Below are 15,281 nucleotides of genomic sequence, written 5' to 3' on the forward strand. Positions count from 1 at the left end.
GATTTCTGCCACCCCCTCCCAGTGCTCTCTGCCACCCCCCCCCCAGTGATTTCTGCCAGCCCCTCCCAGTGCTCTCTGCCACCACCCCCCAGTGCTCTCTGCCACCCCCTCCCAGTGCTCTCTGCCACCCCCCCCAGTGATTTCTGCCAGCCCCTCCCAGTGCTCTCTGCCACCCCCCCAGTGATTTCTGCCACCCCCTCCCAGTGCTCTCTGCCACCCCCTCCCAGTGCTCTCTGCCACCCCCTCCCAGTGCTCTCTGCCACCCCCCCCCCAGTGATTTCTGCCACCCCCTCCCAGTGCTCTCTGCCACCCCCCCCAGTGATTTCTGCCACCCCCTCCCAGTGCTCTCTGCCACCCCCCCCCCAGTGATTTCTGCCACCCCCTCCCAGTGCTCTCTGCCACCCCCTCCCAGTGCTCTCTGCCACCCCCCCCCCCAGTGATTTATGCCACCCCCCCAGTGATTTCTGCCACCCCCTCCCAGTGCTCTCTGCCACCCCCCTCCCAGTGCTCTCTGCCACCCCCCCCCCCCAGTGATTTCTGCCACCCCCTCCCAGTGCTCTCTGCCACCCCCCCCCCCCCTCAGTGATTTCTGCCACCCCCTCCCAGTGCTCTCTGCCACCCCCCCCCAGTGATTTCTGCCACCCCTTCCCAGTGCTCTCTGCCACCCCCTCCCAGTGCTCTCTGCCACCCCCCCAGTGATTTCTGCCACCCCCTCCCAGTGCTCTCTGCCACCCCCTCCCAGTGCTCTCTGCCACCCCCCCAGTGATTTCTGCCACCCCCTCCCAGTGCTCTCTGCCACCCCCTCCCAGTGCTCTCTGCCACCCCCCCCAGTGATTTCTGCCACCCCCTCCCAGTGCTCTCTGCCACCCCCCCCAGTGATTTCTGCCACCCCCCCAGTGATTTCTGCCACCCCCTCCCAGTGCTCTCTGCCACCCCCTCCCAGTGCTCTCTGCCACCCCCCCCCCAGTGATTTCTGCCACCCCCTCCCAGTGCTCTCTGCCACCCCCCCAGTGATTTCTGCCACCCCCTCCCAGTGCTCTCTGCCACCCCCTCCCAGTGCTCTCTGCCACCCCCCCCAGTGATTTCTGCCACCCCCTCCCAGTGCTCTCTGCCACCCCCCCCCCAGTGATTTCTGCCACCCCCTCCCAGTGCTCTCTGCCACCCCCCCCCCAGTGATTTCTGCCACCCCCTCCCAGTGCTCTCTGCCACCCCCTCCCAGTGCTCTCTGCCACCCCCCCCAGTGATTTATGCCACCCCCCCCCAGTGATTTTCTGCCACCCCCTCCCAGTGCTCTCTGCCACCCCCTCCCAGTGCTCTCTGCCACCCCCCCCCAGTGATTTCTGCCACCCCCTCCCAGTGCTCTCTGCCACCCCCCCTCAGTGATTTCTGCCACCCCCTCCCAGTGCTCTCTGCCACCCCCCCAGTGATTTCTGCCACCCCTTCCCAGTGCTCTCTGCCACCCCCTCCCAGTGCTCTCTGCCACCCCCCCCAGTGATTTCTGCCACCCCCTCCCAGTGCTCTCTGCCACCCCCTCCCAGTGCTCTCTGCCACCCCCCCAGTGATTTCTGCCACCCCCTCCCAGTGCTCTCTGCCACCCCCCTCCCAGTGCTCTCTGCCCCCCCCCCCAGTGATTTATGCCACCCCCCCAGTGATTTCTGCCACCCCCTCCCAGTGCTCTCTGCCACCCCCCCAGTGCTCTCTGCCACCCCCCCCCAGTGATTTCTGCCACCCCCTCCCAGTGCTCTCTGCCACCCCCCCAGTGATTTCTGCCAGCCCCTCCCAGTGCTCTCTGCCACCACCCCCCAGTGCTCTCTGCCACCCCCTCCCAGTGCTCTCTGCCACCCCCCCAGTGATTTCTGCCACCCCCTCCCAGTGCTCTCTGCCACCCCCCCAGTGATTTCTGCCACCCCCTCCCAGTGCTCTCTGCCACCCCCTCCCAGTGCTCTCTGCCACCCCCTCCCAGTGCTCTCTGCCACCCCCCCCAGTGATTTCTGCTACCCCCTCCCAGTGCTCTCTGCCACCCCCCCCCAGTGATTTCTGCCACCCCCTCCCAGTGCTCTCTGCCACCCCCCCCCCCAGTGATTTCTGCCACCCCCTCCCAGTGCTCTCTGCCACCCCCTCCCAGTGATCTCTGCCACCCCCCCCCAGTGATTTATGCCACCCCCCCCAGTGATTTCTGCCACCCCCTCCCAGTGCTCTCTGCCACCCCCTCCCAGTGCTCTCTGCCACCCCCCCCCCCCCAGTGATTTCTGCCACCCCCTCCCAGTGCTCTCTGCCACCCCCCCTCAGTGATTTCTGCCACCCCCTCCCAGTGCTCTCTGCCACCCCCCCCCCAGTGATTTCTGCCACCCCTTCCCAGTGCTCTCTGCCACCCCCTCCCAGTGCTCTCTGCCACCCCCCCAGTGATTTCTGCCACCCCCTCCCAGTGCTCTCTGCCACCCCCTCCCAGTGCTCTCTGCCACCCCCCCCCAGTGATTTCTGCCACCCCCTCCCAGTGCTCTCTGCCACCCCCTCCCAGTGCTCTCTGCCACCCCCCCCAGTGATTTCTGCCACCCCCTCCCAGTGCTCTCTGCCACCCCCCCCCAGTGATTTCTGCCACCCCCCCAGTGATTTCTGCCACCCCCTCCCAGTGCTCTCTGCCACCCCCTCCCAGTGCTCTCTGCCACCCCCCCCCAGTGATTTCTGCCACCCCCTCCCAGTGCTCTCTGCCACCCCCTCCCAGTGCTCTCTGCCACCCCCCCCCCCCCAGTGATTTCTGCCACCCCTTCCCAGTGATTTTTGCCACCCCCTCCCAGTGCTCTCTGCCACCCCCCCCTCAGTGATTTCTGCCACCCCCTCCCAGTGCTCTCTGCCACCTCCCAGTGCTCTCCGCCACCTCCCAGTGCTCTCCGCCACCTCCCAGTACTCTCTGCCACCCTCCAGTGCTCTCTGCCACCCTCCAGTGCTCTCAACCTCCCCCAGTGCTCTCTGCCACCCCCAAGTTCTCTCTGCCACCCCCCAAGTTCTCTCTGCCACCCCCTCCAGTGCTCTCTGCCACCCCCTCCAGTGCTCTCTGCCACCCCCTCCAGTGCTCTCTGCCACCTCCCAGTGCTCTCCGCTACCTCCCAGTACTCTCTGCCACCCCCAGTGCTCTTTACCACCCCCCAGTGCTCTCAACCTCCCCTCAGGGTTCTCTGTCACCCCCCAGTGCTCTCCACCTCCCTCCATGCTCTCTGCCACCCCTCAGTGCTCTCAACTTCCAACCAGGGCTCTCCTCCACCCCCGCAGTGCTCTCCTCCACCCCCGCAGTGCTCTCCTCCACCCCTGCAGTGCTCTCTGCCAATCCCTGCAGTGCTCTCTGCCACCCCCAGTGCTCTCAACTTCCAACCAGGGCTCTCCTCCACCCCCGCAGTGCTCTCCTCCACCCCCGCAGTGCTCTCCTCCACCCCTGCAGTGCTCTCTGCCAATCCCTGCAGTGCTCTCTGCCACCCCCAGTGCTCTCTGCCACCCCCAGGGCTCTCTGCCACCACCCCAGTGCTCTCTGCCACCACCCCAGTGCTCTCTGCCACCCCCCAGTGCTCTCAACCTTTTCACCAGTGCTCTCCACCTCCCTTAGTGCTCTCCACCTCCCCCAGTGCTCTCTGCCACGCCACCCCCCCAGTGCTCTCAACCACCCCCTCCCAGTGCTCTCTGCCACGTCACCCCAGTGCTCTCTGCCACCCCCCCCAGTGATTTCTGCCACCCCCTCCCAGTGCTCTCTCCCCCCCCCCCCCCCCAGTGCTCTCTGCCACCCCCTCCCAGTGCTCTCTGCCACCCCCCCCCCAGTGATTTCTGCCACCCCCTCCCAGTGCTCTCTGCCACCCCCCCCCAGTGCTCTCTGCCACCCCCCCCCAGTGATTTCTGCCACCCCCTCCCAGTGCTCTCTGCCACCCCCCCCAGTGCTCTCTGCCACCCCCTCCCAGTGATTTCTGCCACCCCCTCCCAGTGCTCTCTGCCACCCCCCCCCCCAGTGATTTCTGCCACCCCCTCCCAGTGCTCTCTGCCACCCCCCCCCAGTGCTCTCTGCCACCCCCTCCCAGTGCTCTCTGCCACCCCCCCCCCCCAGTGCTCTCTGCCACCCCCTCCCAGTGCTCTCTGCCACCCCCCCAGTGATTTCTGCCACCCCCTCCCAGTGCTCTCTGCCACCCCCCCAGTGATTTCTGCCACCCCCCTCCCAGTGCTCTCTGCCACCCCCTCCCAGTGCTCTCTGCCACCCCCCCCAGTGATTTCTGCCACCCCCTCCCAGTGATTTCTGCCACCCCCTCCCAGTGCTCTCTGCCACCCCCCCCCCAGTGATTTCTGCCACCCCCTCCCAGTGCTCTCTGCCACCCCCTCCCAGTGCTCTCTGCCACCCCCCCCAGTGATTTATGCCACCCCCCCCAGTGATTTCTGCCACCCCCTCCCAGTGCTCTCTGCCACCCCCCAGTGCTCTCTGCCACCCCCCCCAGTGATTTCTGCCACCCCCCTCCCAGTGCTCTCTGCCACCCCCCCCCAGTGATTTCTGCCAGCCCCTCCCAGTGCTCTCTGCCACCACCCCCCAGTGCTCTCTGCCACCCCCTCCCAGTGCTCTCTGCCACCCCCCCCAGTGATTTCTGCCACCCCCTCCCAGTGCTCTCTGCCACCCCCTCCCAGTGCTCTCTGCCACCCCCCCCCCCCAGTGCTCTCTGCCACCCCCTCCCAGTGCTCTCTGCCACCCCCCCCCAGTGATTTCTGCCACCCCCTCCCAGTGCTCTCTGCCACCCCCCCAGTGATTTCTGCCACCCCCTCCCAGTGCTCTCTGCCACCCCCTCCCAGTGCTCTCTGCCACCCCCCCCCAGTGATTTCTGCCACCCCCTCCCAGTGCTCTCTGCCACCCCCCCCCCCAGTGATTTCTGCCACCCCCTCCCAGTGCTCTCTGCCACCCCCTCCCAGTGCTCTCTGCCACCCCCCCCAGTGATTTATGCCACCCCCCAGTGATTTCTGCCACCCCCTCCCAGTGCTCTCTGCCACCCCCCAGTGCTCTCTGCCACCCCCCCCCAGTGATTTCTGCCACCCCCTCCCAGTGCTCTCTGCCACCCCCCCAGTGATTTCTGCCAGCCCCTCCCAGTGCTCTCTGCCACCACCCCCCAGTGCTCTCTGCCACCCCCTCCCAGTGCTCTCTGCCACCCCCCCCAGTGATTTCTGCCACCCCCTCCCAGTGCTCTCTGCCACCCCCCCAGTGATTTCTGCCACCCCCTCCCAGTGCTCTCTGCCACCCCCTCCCAGTGCTCTCTGCCACCCCCTCCCAGTGCTCTCTGCCACCCCCCCAGTGATTTCTGCCACCCCCTCCCAGTGCTCTCTGCCACCCCCCCCAGTGATTTCTGCCACCCCCTCCCAGTGCTCTCTGCCACCCCCCCCCCAGTGATTTCTGCCACCCCCCCCCAGTGCTCTCTGCCACCCCCTCCCAGTGCTCTCTGCCACCCCCCCCAGTGATTTATGCCCCCCCCCCCGTGATTTCTGCCACCCCCTCCCAGTGCTCTCTGCCACCCCCTCCCAGTGCTCTCTGCCACCCCCCCCCCAGTGATTTCTGCCACCCCCTCCCAGTGCTCTCTGCCACCCCCCCCCTCAGTTATTTCTGCCACCCCCTCCCAGTGCTCTCTGCCACCCCCCCCCCCCCAGTGATTTCTGCCACCCCTTCCCAGTGCTCTCTGCCACCCCCTCCCAGTGCTCTCTGCCACCCCCCCAGTGATTTCTGCCACCCCCTCCCAGTGCTCTCTGCCACCCCCTCCCAGTGCTCTCTGCCACCCCCCCCAGTGATTTCTGCCACCCCCTCCCAGTGCTCTCTGCCACCCCCCCCCCAGTGATTTCTGCCACCCCCCCAGTGATTTCTGCCACCCCCTCCCAGTGCTCTCTGCCACCCCCTCCCAGTGCTCTCTGCCACCCCCCCCCAGTGATTTCTGCCACCCCCATCCCAGTGCTCTCTGCCACCCCCTCCCAGTGCTCTCTGCCACCCCCCCCAGTGATTTCTGCCACCCCTTCCCAGTGATTTTTGCCACCCCCTCCCAGTGCTCTCTGCCACCCCCCCCCCTCAGTGATTTCTGCCACCCCCTCCCAGTGCTCTCTGCCACCTCCCAGTGCTCTCCGCCACCTCCCAGTGCTCTCTGCCACCTCCCAGTACTCTCTGCCACCCTCCAGTGCTCTCTGCCACCCTCCAGTGCTCTCAACCTCCCCCCAGTGCTCTCTGCCACCCCCAAGTTCTCTCTGCCACCCCCCAAGTTCTCTCTGCCACCCCCCAAGTTCTCTCTGCCACCCCCTCCAGTGCTCTCTGCCACCCCCTCCAGTGCTCTCTGCCACCCCCTCCAGTGCTCTCTGCCACCTCCCAGTGCTCTCCGCCACCTCCCAGTACTCTCTGCCACCCCCAGTGCTCTTTACCACCCCCCAGTGCTCTCAACCTCCCCTCAGGGTTCTCTGTCACCCCCCAGTGCTCTCCACCTCCCTCCATGCTCTCTGCCACCCCTCAGTGCTCTCAACTTCCAACCAGGGCTCTCCTCCACCCCCGCAGTGCTCTCCTCCACCCCTGCAGTGCTCTCTGCCAATCCCTGCAGTGCTCTCTGCCAATCCCTGCAGTGCTCTCTGCCACCCCCAGGGCTCTCTGCCACCCCCAGGGCTCTCTGCCACCACCCCAGTGCTCTCTGCCACCACCCCAGTGCTCTCTGCCACCCCCCAGTGCTCTCAACCTTTTCACCAGTGCTCTCCACCTCCCCCAGTGCTCTCTGCCACGCCATCCCCCCAGTGCTCTCAACCTTCCCCCCAGTGCTCTCTGCCACGTCACCCCCCCCCCAGTGCTCTCTGCCACCCCCCAGTGCTCTCTGCCACCCCCCAGTGCTCTCCACCTCTCCCCATGGTCTCTGCCACCCCCCAGTGCTCTCCACCACCCTCCCTGTGCTCTCCACCTCCCTGCATGCTCTCCACCTCCCCCATGTTCTCTGCCGGAGGTGTCGGTTAGCATGTCATGGGCTGCTTAATCCAAAATGCCCGGGCCTATTTTTTGTCCCAGTCCGGGCCTGACCAGAGCCTAGACCCAAAACAAACCAACCGCTCCTTCGGGGGTAGTGCTACACATGAATGGGCCTTTTCTGCCTTTTCTGCCAAAATAAATCTGCTTATTATTGTGGTGAGGAGACCATCTAAAAATTAAAGTTCAGGCTACCATATAACCCACAGCTGACTCTGGGCCATAGGACGCCTTTGTGTTTGTGATGATACACTCCTCTAATAGGGAGCTGGAGTGTTCCCTTAGCAATAAAGTATCAAACTATCATATGCAGCACTCAGCTAACAGCAGACAGCATAAAGTGTGATTGCATATAAAGTGAGGGGATTTTTACGGTGCCTTACAACAGAGGCGTAATGAAAAAGCATAATTTTTATACTTTTTTTGAGGGGTGTTGGGGGGGGTGGCATCAGTGGTGGTGGTGTTGAAGGGGGTGGCAGCGGTGGTGTTGGGGGTGTGTGGCAGCGGCTGTGTTGATGGGGGGTGGTTGTGATAGTGTTGAAAGGGGATGGCAGTGGTGGTGTTGAAAGGGGGTGGCAGTGGTAGTGTTGAGAGGGGGTGGCAGTGGTAGTGTTGAGAGGGGGTGACAGTGGTGGTGGTATTGAGGGGAGGTGTCAGAGGTGATAGTGTTGAGGAGGGGTGGCAGCGGTGGTGTTATAGGGGGTGGCAGCGGTGGTGTTATGGGGGGTGGCAGCAGTGGTGTTATGGGGGTGGCAGCGGTGGTGTTTTGGGGGGTGGCAGCGGTGGTGGGGGATGGGATGATCAGTAAGAGGCAGAGGTGGTGGAGGTTGGAATCGATTGCACTGGCAATTTGTCACTTACTTAGTTCAGGCAATTGATTCCTACTCAGAACTTTGTCACACGTGAGCCTAGGGATGCCTTTTCCTCATGGATTGCCAGCTCCTCCCTCTTCAGGTGATTGGTGTCAGCTGGTCAGGTGACTTTCTTTTTCAGTGACCTCCCTTGACTCCCCACATTCTCTCTGGATAGGGGCGGGGCGGGGCAGGGCGGTCCACGTCCACTGGCTCTGCCTTCTCTCCCCTCATCCTCAACAGTATAAACGGACGAACCCCCCTCCTCCCGCGGCGGAGCTAACTGGCAGGCCGTTCACACTGGCAGATGGACGGGCGGGGTTCCGCGGCACCTCACACTGGCAGACAGATGAATGGGGGGTCTGCGGGCCCCCCTAAAGTAGCGGAACTGCGGGGCCTAGTCGCAATCGCGACTGCTGCGACCATGATAATTCCACCACTGCCTTACAAAGAGTATAATAAAGACAGTTATTGTGATTGATCTATGCGCCTGGAGTATCTGTGATGCCAATCTTTTTGGGAGCTTTATTTCTCGGTCATCGTTGTTGATTTTCCAGCTCTATATTGATTATTAATTATGTTATTTATTTTTTAGATTACATTGTATAATATATCAATGTATATCCCACATGAATACTGTCTGTTAATTAATTTATCGACTGTAATAAAATATTGTCTTCTTTTAAATAACTGTCTTTTTTATACTCTTTGTAAGGCACTGTAATAATCCCCTTAATCCCCTCACTTTGTTACCATTATTGGGATGAGGTGCGGTATCTAACAGAGGACACACCAAATGCCTTCACCAGAATGTGATTGCATATCTTTCTTTTTTATGATCTGTCAGTGCAGTGCATCCCAGCGCCCTACAATAAGTATACTCTGTGGCTGAATCCCACAGTACAATTTCCACTGTCTCAGCAACCCATCAACCAGCCACAGCGTTGCTACCTGGAAAGCACGGGAAATAGTAACAGTATACTCTATGTTGATTAATTGTCAATGTTTGTTTTCTTTTTTTATTTCTCACCTTAAAAATTAAGTAATAGGCATCCAATAACTCTTAAATAAGTTAAAACTCCAGAAAATCTCTACTAAAATTATCTGTTTGTAAAAAAAAAAATGTATGACTTTATTTAACTTTACCCTTTAACGTTTCCATGACAAACATCTTGAGATAATACATAAACTTTGCATCCTCTCGCTTTGTGATTTCAGCAAGGAGCCAGCCATTCTCCACAATAAATATTGGCGGTTTGTTGTATTCCATATTTATCCAATATAAGAGCCTCCGAAGGTTGAGAGATTCTGCTTGTCTGAACTTTATGTCCACATCCAAAAGCTGGAAACTTAAGGCTGGCCCAAAGGAAAGGGCGAAGAAATCGGCCGTCCCTTTATTGAACTTCTTCTCCTTCTCAGTGAACTCGGGCAGTAAAGAGGAAAGGTTGCTCTTCATTGACAGAGGATAATCCCCATCGAGAAATATTGGTTTTGCAAACCATCCCAGTACAAAATCTAGGGATTTTCGACATTGGCGGACATTATCTTCTGTTATGTTGTCTTTGTCTGGGTCTATCCAATGAGAAGAAAGCGCAATTGACACCAGACCTTTTTGCGTGGAGCGGAATTCTTTGTTGTAGAGATGCCACACACGGGCATGAGCCTGTTATATAAAGAGATATATTTTAGAATTAGATTCCGCAATTGCTATTCTATTAGTGGTAAAGGAAAAAGGCAACAACCCGCCATAGAAATGATAGTGGTTTATCATAATCATGCACAGTATAAGGTTTAAAGGAAACGCATCTTTAAAGTTGAAATGAAAACAATAATGATATAATGGATGTTTTTCTCCCATACTTCGTCAATGCATTGTTAAATTTAAAGAGTAACTCCACTTTTGTTGAGAAAAAAACATTCCCCTCTGGGTGTTCTATGTACATTGCAGGGATTTTAACAAACGTTGTTACAAATTCCTACCTTTTGTTATTCTGAAGAAATGTCTGTTTGTGTCCAAGTGCAGAGTGAATCTAATGGGAGAGACTTTATAATTATCAATCAGCTGCCTCAACTGCAGGGCTCTAACAAGGAAAGTGGCAGGGGCTGTGTCCCTTTAGACATGAATTCTCTTTGGGAGCATCCCACTAAAAATTACATTTGTGTTGCATTTTGTTGCATGGAATGGCAAAAATCTGACTTGAATCTGAGTGCAGAATTCTGGGAAAATCAGTAAGCCAATCACACAAGCAGGAAATTACATTTTCAGGTGGTGTCCCATACACTATCTGTGTAAAGCAGTGTTTCCCAATCTCAGTCCTCAAGTACCATCAACGAGCCATGTTTTGGGAACTGCCCTTAGATAAAATAGCTCTTATCAATACTATAGCCCGGATTCACAAAGCCCTTGCGCCGACGTATCTCAAGATACGCCACGTAAGTGCAAATATGTGCCGTCGTATCTGTGCACCGGATCCACAAACTAAGATACGCCTAAAAACAGGCTTCAACCCGCCGACGTAACTTGCCTACCTCGGCGTAGCGTGGGCGCACATTTAGGCTGGACGCTCCCATTGTTTATCCATTTTAATATGCAAATGAAGGAAATACGGCGATTCAAGAATGTACGTGCGCCCGACGCAGGCTACGCGATGTGCGCGTAAGTTTTACGTACGGCGTAAAGTTATGCCCCATAAAGCAGGTGTAACCCAGCAGCAAACATGCAAAGGTCTGCACCAGGGAACTCAAGCCGGCATATTTTACGTTGTTTACGTTGGACGTGTGTCTGGCTGGGCGAAGATTACGTTCATGGCGTACGCAGTGATCCGGCGTATCTTAGGCAGTTGTTCCGATGTGGTTGTGAGCATGCGCAGAGGGATGCGTCCACGTCCCGGCGCATGTGCAATTCGTGATATGTATCTGTCTGGCACTCGGACCATCATTTGTATGGGGTCACACCTCATTTGCATGGCTCACGCCCAATTCCACCTACGCCGACTTACGCCTTCGAAACCCAGCACAGTTTTGGGAGCAGTGGCTTTGTGAATTCCATGCTTGTTTCTCTGCGCTGCGTCGGCGTAGCGCACAGGGGGATGCGCTGCGGCGGCGTAATGTGCGCCTGCTGTCTGTGATTCTGGGCCTATGTCATTGATATTGATCTACATCAGCTGTGCAAAGTAAATGAAAACCTGAAAACATAGCCGTTGGGGGTATTTCAGGACCACTGGTGTAGAGAACACCTCCAAGTAGCCATATTGCATTTCATTTAACAGAAAATTACAGCACTGCAGATTTAAAAAGAAAGCTGCTTTTTAATAAGATTCAATAAAACAATATGACTTGAGTCAAAATTGTATACGCTATATTATTATTTTTTTTATTTGCTAGTTTTTTCCCCAAGAAAATGGAGTTAGTCTTTAATTGCTGAATACCCCCATTTATATACACATGTATTTATTCCATAAGAATGCCCTTGCATGCATGAAGGAGTGACTGTAGTAACATTCTTATCTTAACGTGAATAACAGTAAACAATTGTACTCTTGGCTAGAAATGAAAACCTTCCTTTAGCAAACGCAGCTTTATCCTGCCAGGAATGCTTAAATCCCAGTTCCAGTTAATTATTATTATTATATTTTTAAATACACAGCCAAGTACTGGTTAAAAAATAAATAAAAACATGCAGCTTTTGTTCACGTCTTTTCTGAAGTTGGCCCTTTGAAGACTCACTGCTTTGTGGTCCTCTTCGAGGTGAATGGAACTTCCTGTGGGCCTAGGGAGTCATAAACATGCCCCCTGCGGCCACATCATCCTATTGCCTCTGGCAATCATAATGTTGGTGTGGTTTTCTGTATTACTAACTACCTCCCACAGCTGGGGTCAGGGGGCAGGAATAGAATTTGCTAATTCTAAACAAACCAGTGTGAGCATGACCTTCACTGAGAAAACAGTGAAATGTCAATGTCAAGGGATCAGTAGATCCAGAGGTATTAGCAGCTGACTTTATATGCAAATCATAACTCCTTCTATATAAGTGATTGTTTTCCTACCCATCTCCAAGCTCTGTTGTTGATCTTGAATACTATGTGAAACATACAAAAATGGATTGGCGGCCATACGTGGCCTAGATTTTCCCATACCCGTTTATCCAGCAAGGCCATCCATATAATGATTGGCCTTCCTTTTTTATGCAATCCCTGTGAGAACCACGTATTCCACCTGTGTATGGGCATTCTTCCTTGTCATTTGATATTTCAGCTGTGGACATAATGCAATGGGGCACGTTCTTGTGGGACAACCACTATTCTTTTTGACAAAGCCACACATCACCATTGTACTTTGCTCTCATCTTCTCCTGAAGGAATTCATCTATATTCCGAAACATGTTGGGAATTTCTTGTGAACTCCTGCTTTGGTATGGTCTCCACATATACAAGACCAACCTCAGGTTCCAAACATGAGCTTAGGGTACTGGACCTCTATTACTGTATGGTGAGTTTCAATTGTTCTTAAATTTGTACCTGTGGGGCCAAATTCTCAAAAGAGATACGCAGACTTAACTCCATTTTTCTAAATGTACACGGCGCGTATATTTGCGCACGATCGTCAAAACGACTTAAGCAAAGATTTCCGTATTTTCAGCCGTACTTAAATTAGTTACACCTGCGCATTCCCGGGCGCAAATTACGCTAGGCTCGCCGCTGTTTTTGATAGGCAAAGATGCAAATGAGGGAGTTAGGGCGATTCTCAGAATTAAGTGTGTGTGCCGTATTTTCCGCCCTGTGCGCACCTGTTCGTTTTTCTGACTAAATTTCCACATTATAAAACCAGCCCTAATTTTACACATGCTGTGGAAGGGTTTGCTGAAGGTAGTGACTAGAGGTTAGAGCTCTAGTTGTGAAGTTTTTTGTTTAAAAATGCCAGGACCAGCAATGATTTTGACGGCACTTGCTGCCTTACAGGCACAAAGGAGGAGGAGGGCACAGAGGAGGAGGATGAGGGCACAGGCGCGTGTTTATCGGCCACGCCGTGATATTTGGCAAATGCCAGCTTATGAGGTGATTGGCAACTACCGATTTGATAGGGAGGCCATCCTGGAGATCACCCAACTCCTTCATGAGGATCTAATCGCCCCAACCCTACGTTCCCATGCCCTGACACCTCTTGACAAAGTTATGGCAACCCTCCATTTTTTATCGAGTGGCTCATTCCAGCGAGCATCTGGAGGTGTGGCTGGGATGGTGCAGTCAACCATGAGTAAATGTCTACATCAGGTGGTCCCTGCCATACTGCGGCGCATGAGCAACCAGTTTGTCATGCCCACCCAGGAGGACCAGCGTGTGCAAGCAATGACAGACTTTTACAATATTGCTGGCTTTCCTAAGACCATCGGGGCGATTGACTGCACCCATGTGGCACTCCAGCCCCCCCATGATACTGAACACCTGTTCAGAAACAGGAAAGGCTGGCATTCGATCAATGTCCAGATGATCGTAGATGCACATGGCCTCATCTGGCACGTTTGTGCCAAGTTTCCCGGCTCGTGCCATGATAGTTTCATCCTAAGGCAGACCAAGATCTACAGAGACTTTGAGATGAACGTGTATGGAGACAGCTGGCTGATTGGTGAGTGACATTGGTGTCAGGTATGCCCCCCCCATGATGCAGACATCACAAGGGGCACATGCATGACTAATATCCTCCTGTCTTTTCCCTTACAGGTGACTCAGGATATGCCTTGGGACCCCACCTGATGACCCCCTTTAGGAACCCCCAAACACCCGGAGAACGAAAATTCAATGAGGTGCACGTCCAGACCCGGGCTATAGTAGAGCGGACTTTTGGGATGCTAAAGTCAAGATTCAGATGCCTTGACAAGACTGGGGGTACACTATTGTATTCCCCAGACTTTGTATGCAAAATTATTGGGGCATGTTGCATACTGCACAATTTTGCATTAAGAAGGGGCATGCATGTGGAGATATGTCCTGACCTAACCCCCCACCCAGGCAATCCCCCCCCCCCAAACCCCTCTACCCGGTCTGCTGAGGGCCAGGCAATCAGGAGACAACTGTCTGAAGGCATCTTTGCCCAGTAAATGGATCCTAATTATATTTGTGTTTTTGATTTGCCCAGAACAAATCACAGAGATTATGTGACCTTTAAATCTTTATTTTGCAAAATAAATGCACATTACTTATATGCCAAAGAGAATGTTTATTTTTATTTACAAAACGCACATTAATTATCTCACAATGAGAATGCATGAATGCACGTCACTGTGGTCCCTAGCACAGACACATCACATGCACATCGAATTGGATTAGATCCAAGTACCCCCCCCCTTTGGTACTTGGGAGCAGTAACGCCCCGCCACGGCTCCAATTATGTCACTGTGCATTCATACACCATTCAGGAACCTAGGATGACTTCTCCCTGGTCCTGGGGATCCCTACTCCACCAAAACTGAGGGTGACACCCTTATGTTTTCAGGAATGCCACCCCCCCACATTCACACATCATTCACACACATAAACCAAATCATAAGTACAGTGTAAAAAAAAAAAAAAAAAAAGTACCCCTGCAAATTAGGGATGTTGCCGAGTGCTCCTTCTGGGCTGCCCACGGGCACGGGCACGGGCATGGGCACGGGGACGGCCACGGGGACGGCCACGGCCGACTGGGGGATCTTCACGGGGGGGGTCTGTGCAGGGGAGGGAGTATTTTCAGGGGGGGGGACTGTGCAGGGGAGGGAGTATTTTCAGGGGGGGGGACTGTGCAGGGGAGGGAGTATTTTCAGGGGGGGGGACTGTGCAGGGGAGGGAGTATTTTCAGGGGGGGGGGACTGTACAGGGGAGGAAGCAGCCTCCCCTGGTGTCTGTCCTCCTGCTGGCCTTCCCTCCAAGGCAACGGCTATCCTTGTCAGACAGGAAGTAATGTCAGCCGTATTGGCCTGCACAGCCCGGGTATTGGCCTGCACAGCCTGGGTGAGGGCAGTCACCTCCTGGGCCACACCTGTTGTGGCGTTCCTCAGGTCCCACAAACAGGTGATGACCCCCACGGAGTTGGTGGCCACGTCACCCAGTGACTCCCTCATTGCACCCAGGCTGCGCTCCACCTTGCTCATTGTTTTTTGTATTGCAGACAGACTGCGGGTCTGCCGGACATTGTCCCTCAACAGACTGACCGGCAGACGCACCAACCCCCCCCTGTTTTCAGGGGTCGGCATCCTACTTGCCCCTGAGGCTTGTGGCCTTGGAGGAGGAGTTGGAGTGAGCCATGGGTGCTGCTGCATGTTGGAGGAGGGTTGGAAGGGGCGACCCATGATGGTGGCCTGACTTCTGGGCGCCTGTGGGGTTCCCTCAGGGGATGATTCAAAGGTCATATCTTGGCCCATCATTATTTCCTGCCCAATAAGAATATTGTCATCTTCCTCCCCCTCA

The 15,281-nt window shown here is 55.8% G+C and overlaps 1 protein-coding gene across 1 annotated transcript in view; it reads right to left on the reverse strand.

The window, feature by feature from the left end:
* Positions 1–15,281, reverse strand: part of KL (klotho) — a 94,421-nt gene that overhangs the window by 22,647 nt on the left and 56,493 nt on the right. The window contains exon 2 of the mRNA XM_040340425.1: positions 8,989–9,505. Within this exon, the coding sequence (XP_040196359.1) occupies positions 8,989–9,505 (517 nt within the window). The remainder of the gene's footprint in view (positions 1–8,988; positions 9,506–15,281) is intronic.

The sequence above is a fragment of the Rana temporaria genome, chromosome 2 (genome assembly GCF_905171775.1).
Source record: "Rana temporaria chromosome 2, aRanTem1.1, whole genome shotgun sequence".
Classification (NCBI taxonomy): domain Eukaryota; kingdom Metazoa; phylum Chordata; class Amphibia; order Anura; family Ranidae; genus Rana; species Rana temporaria.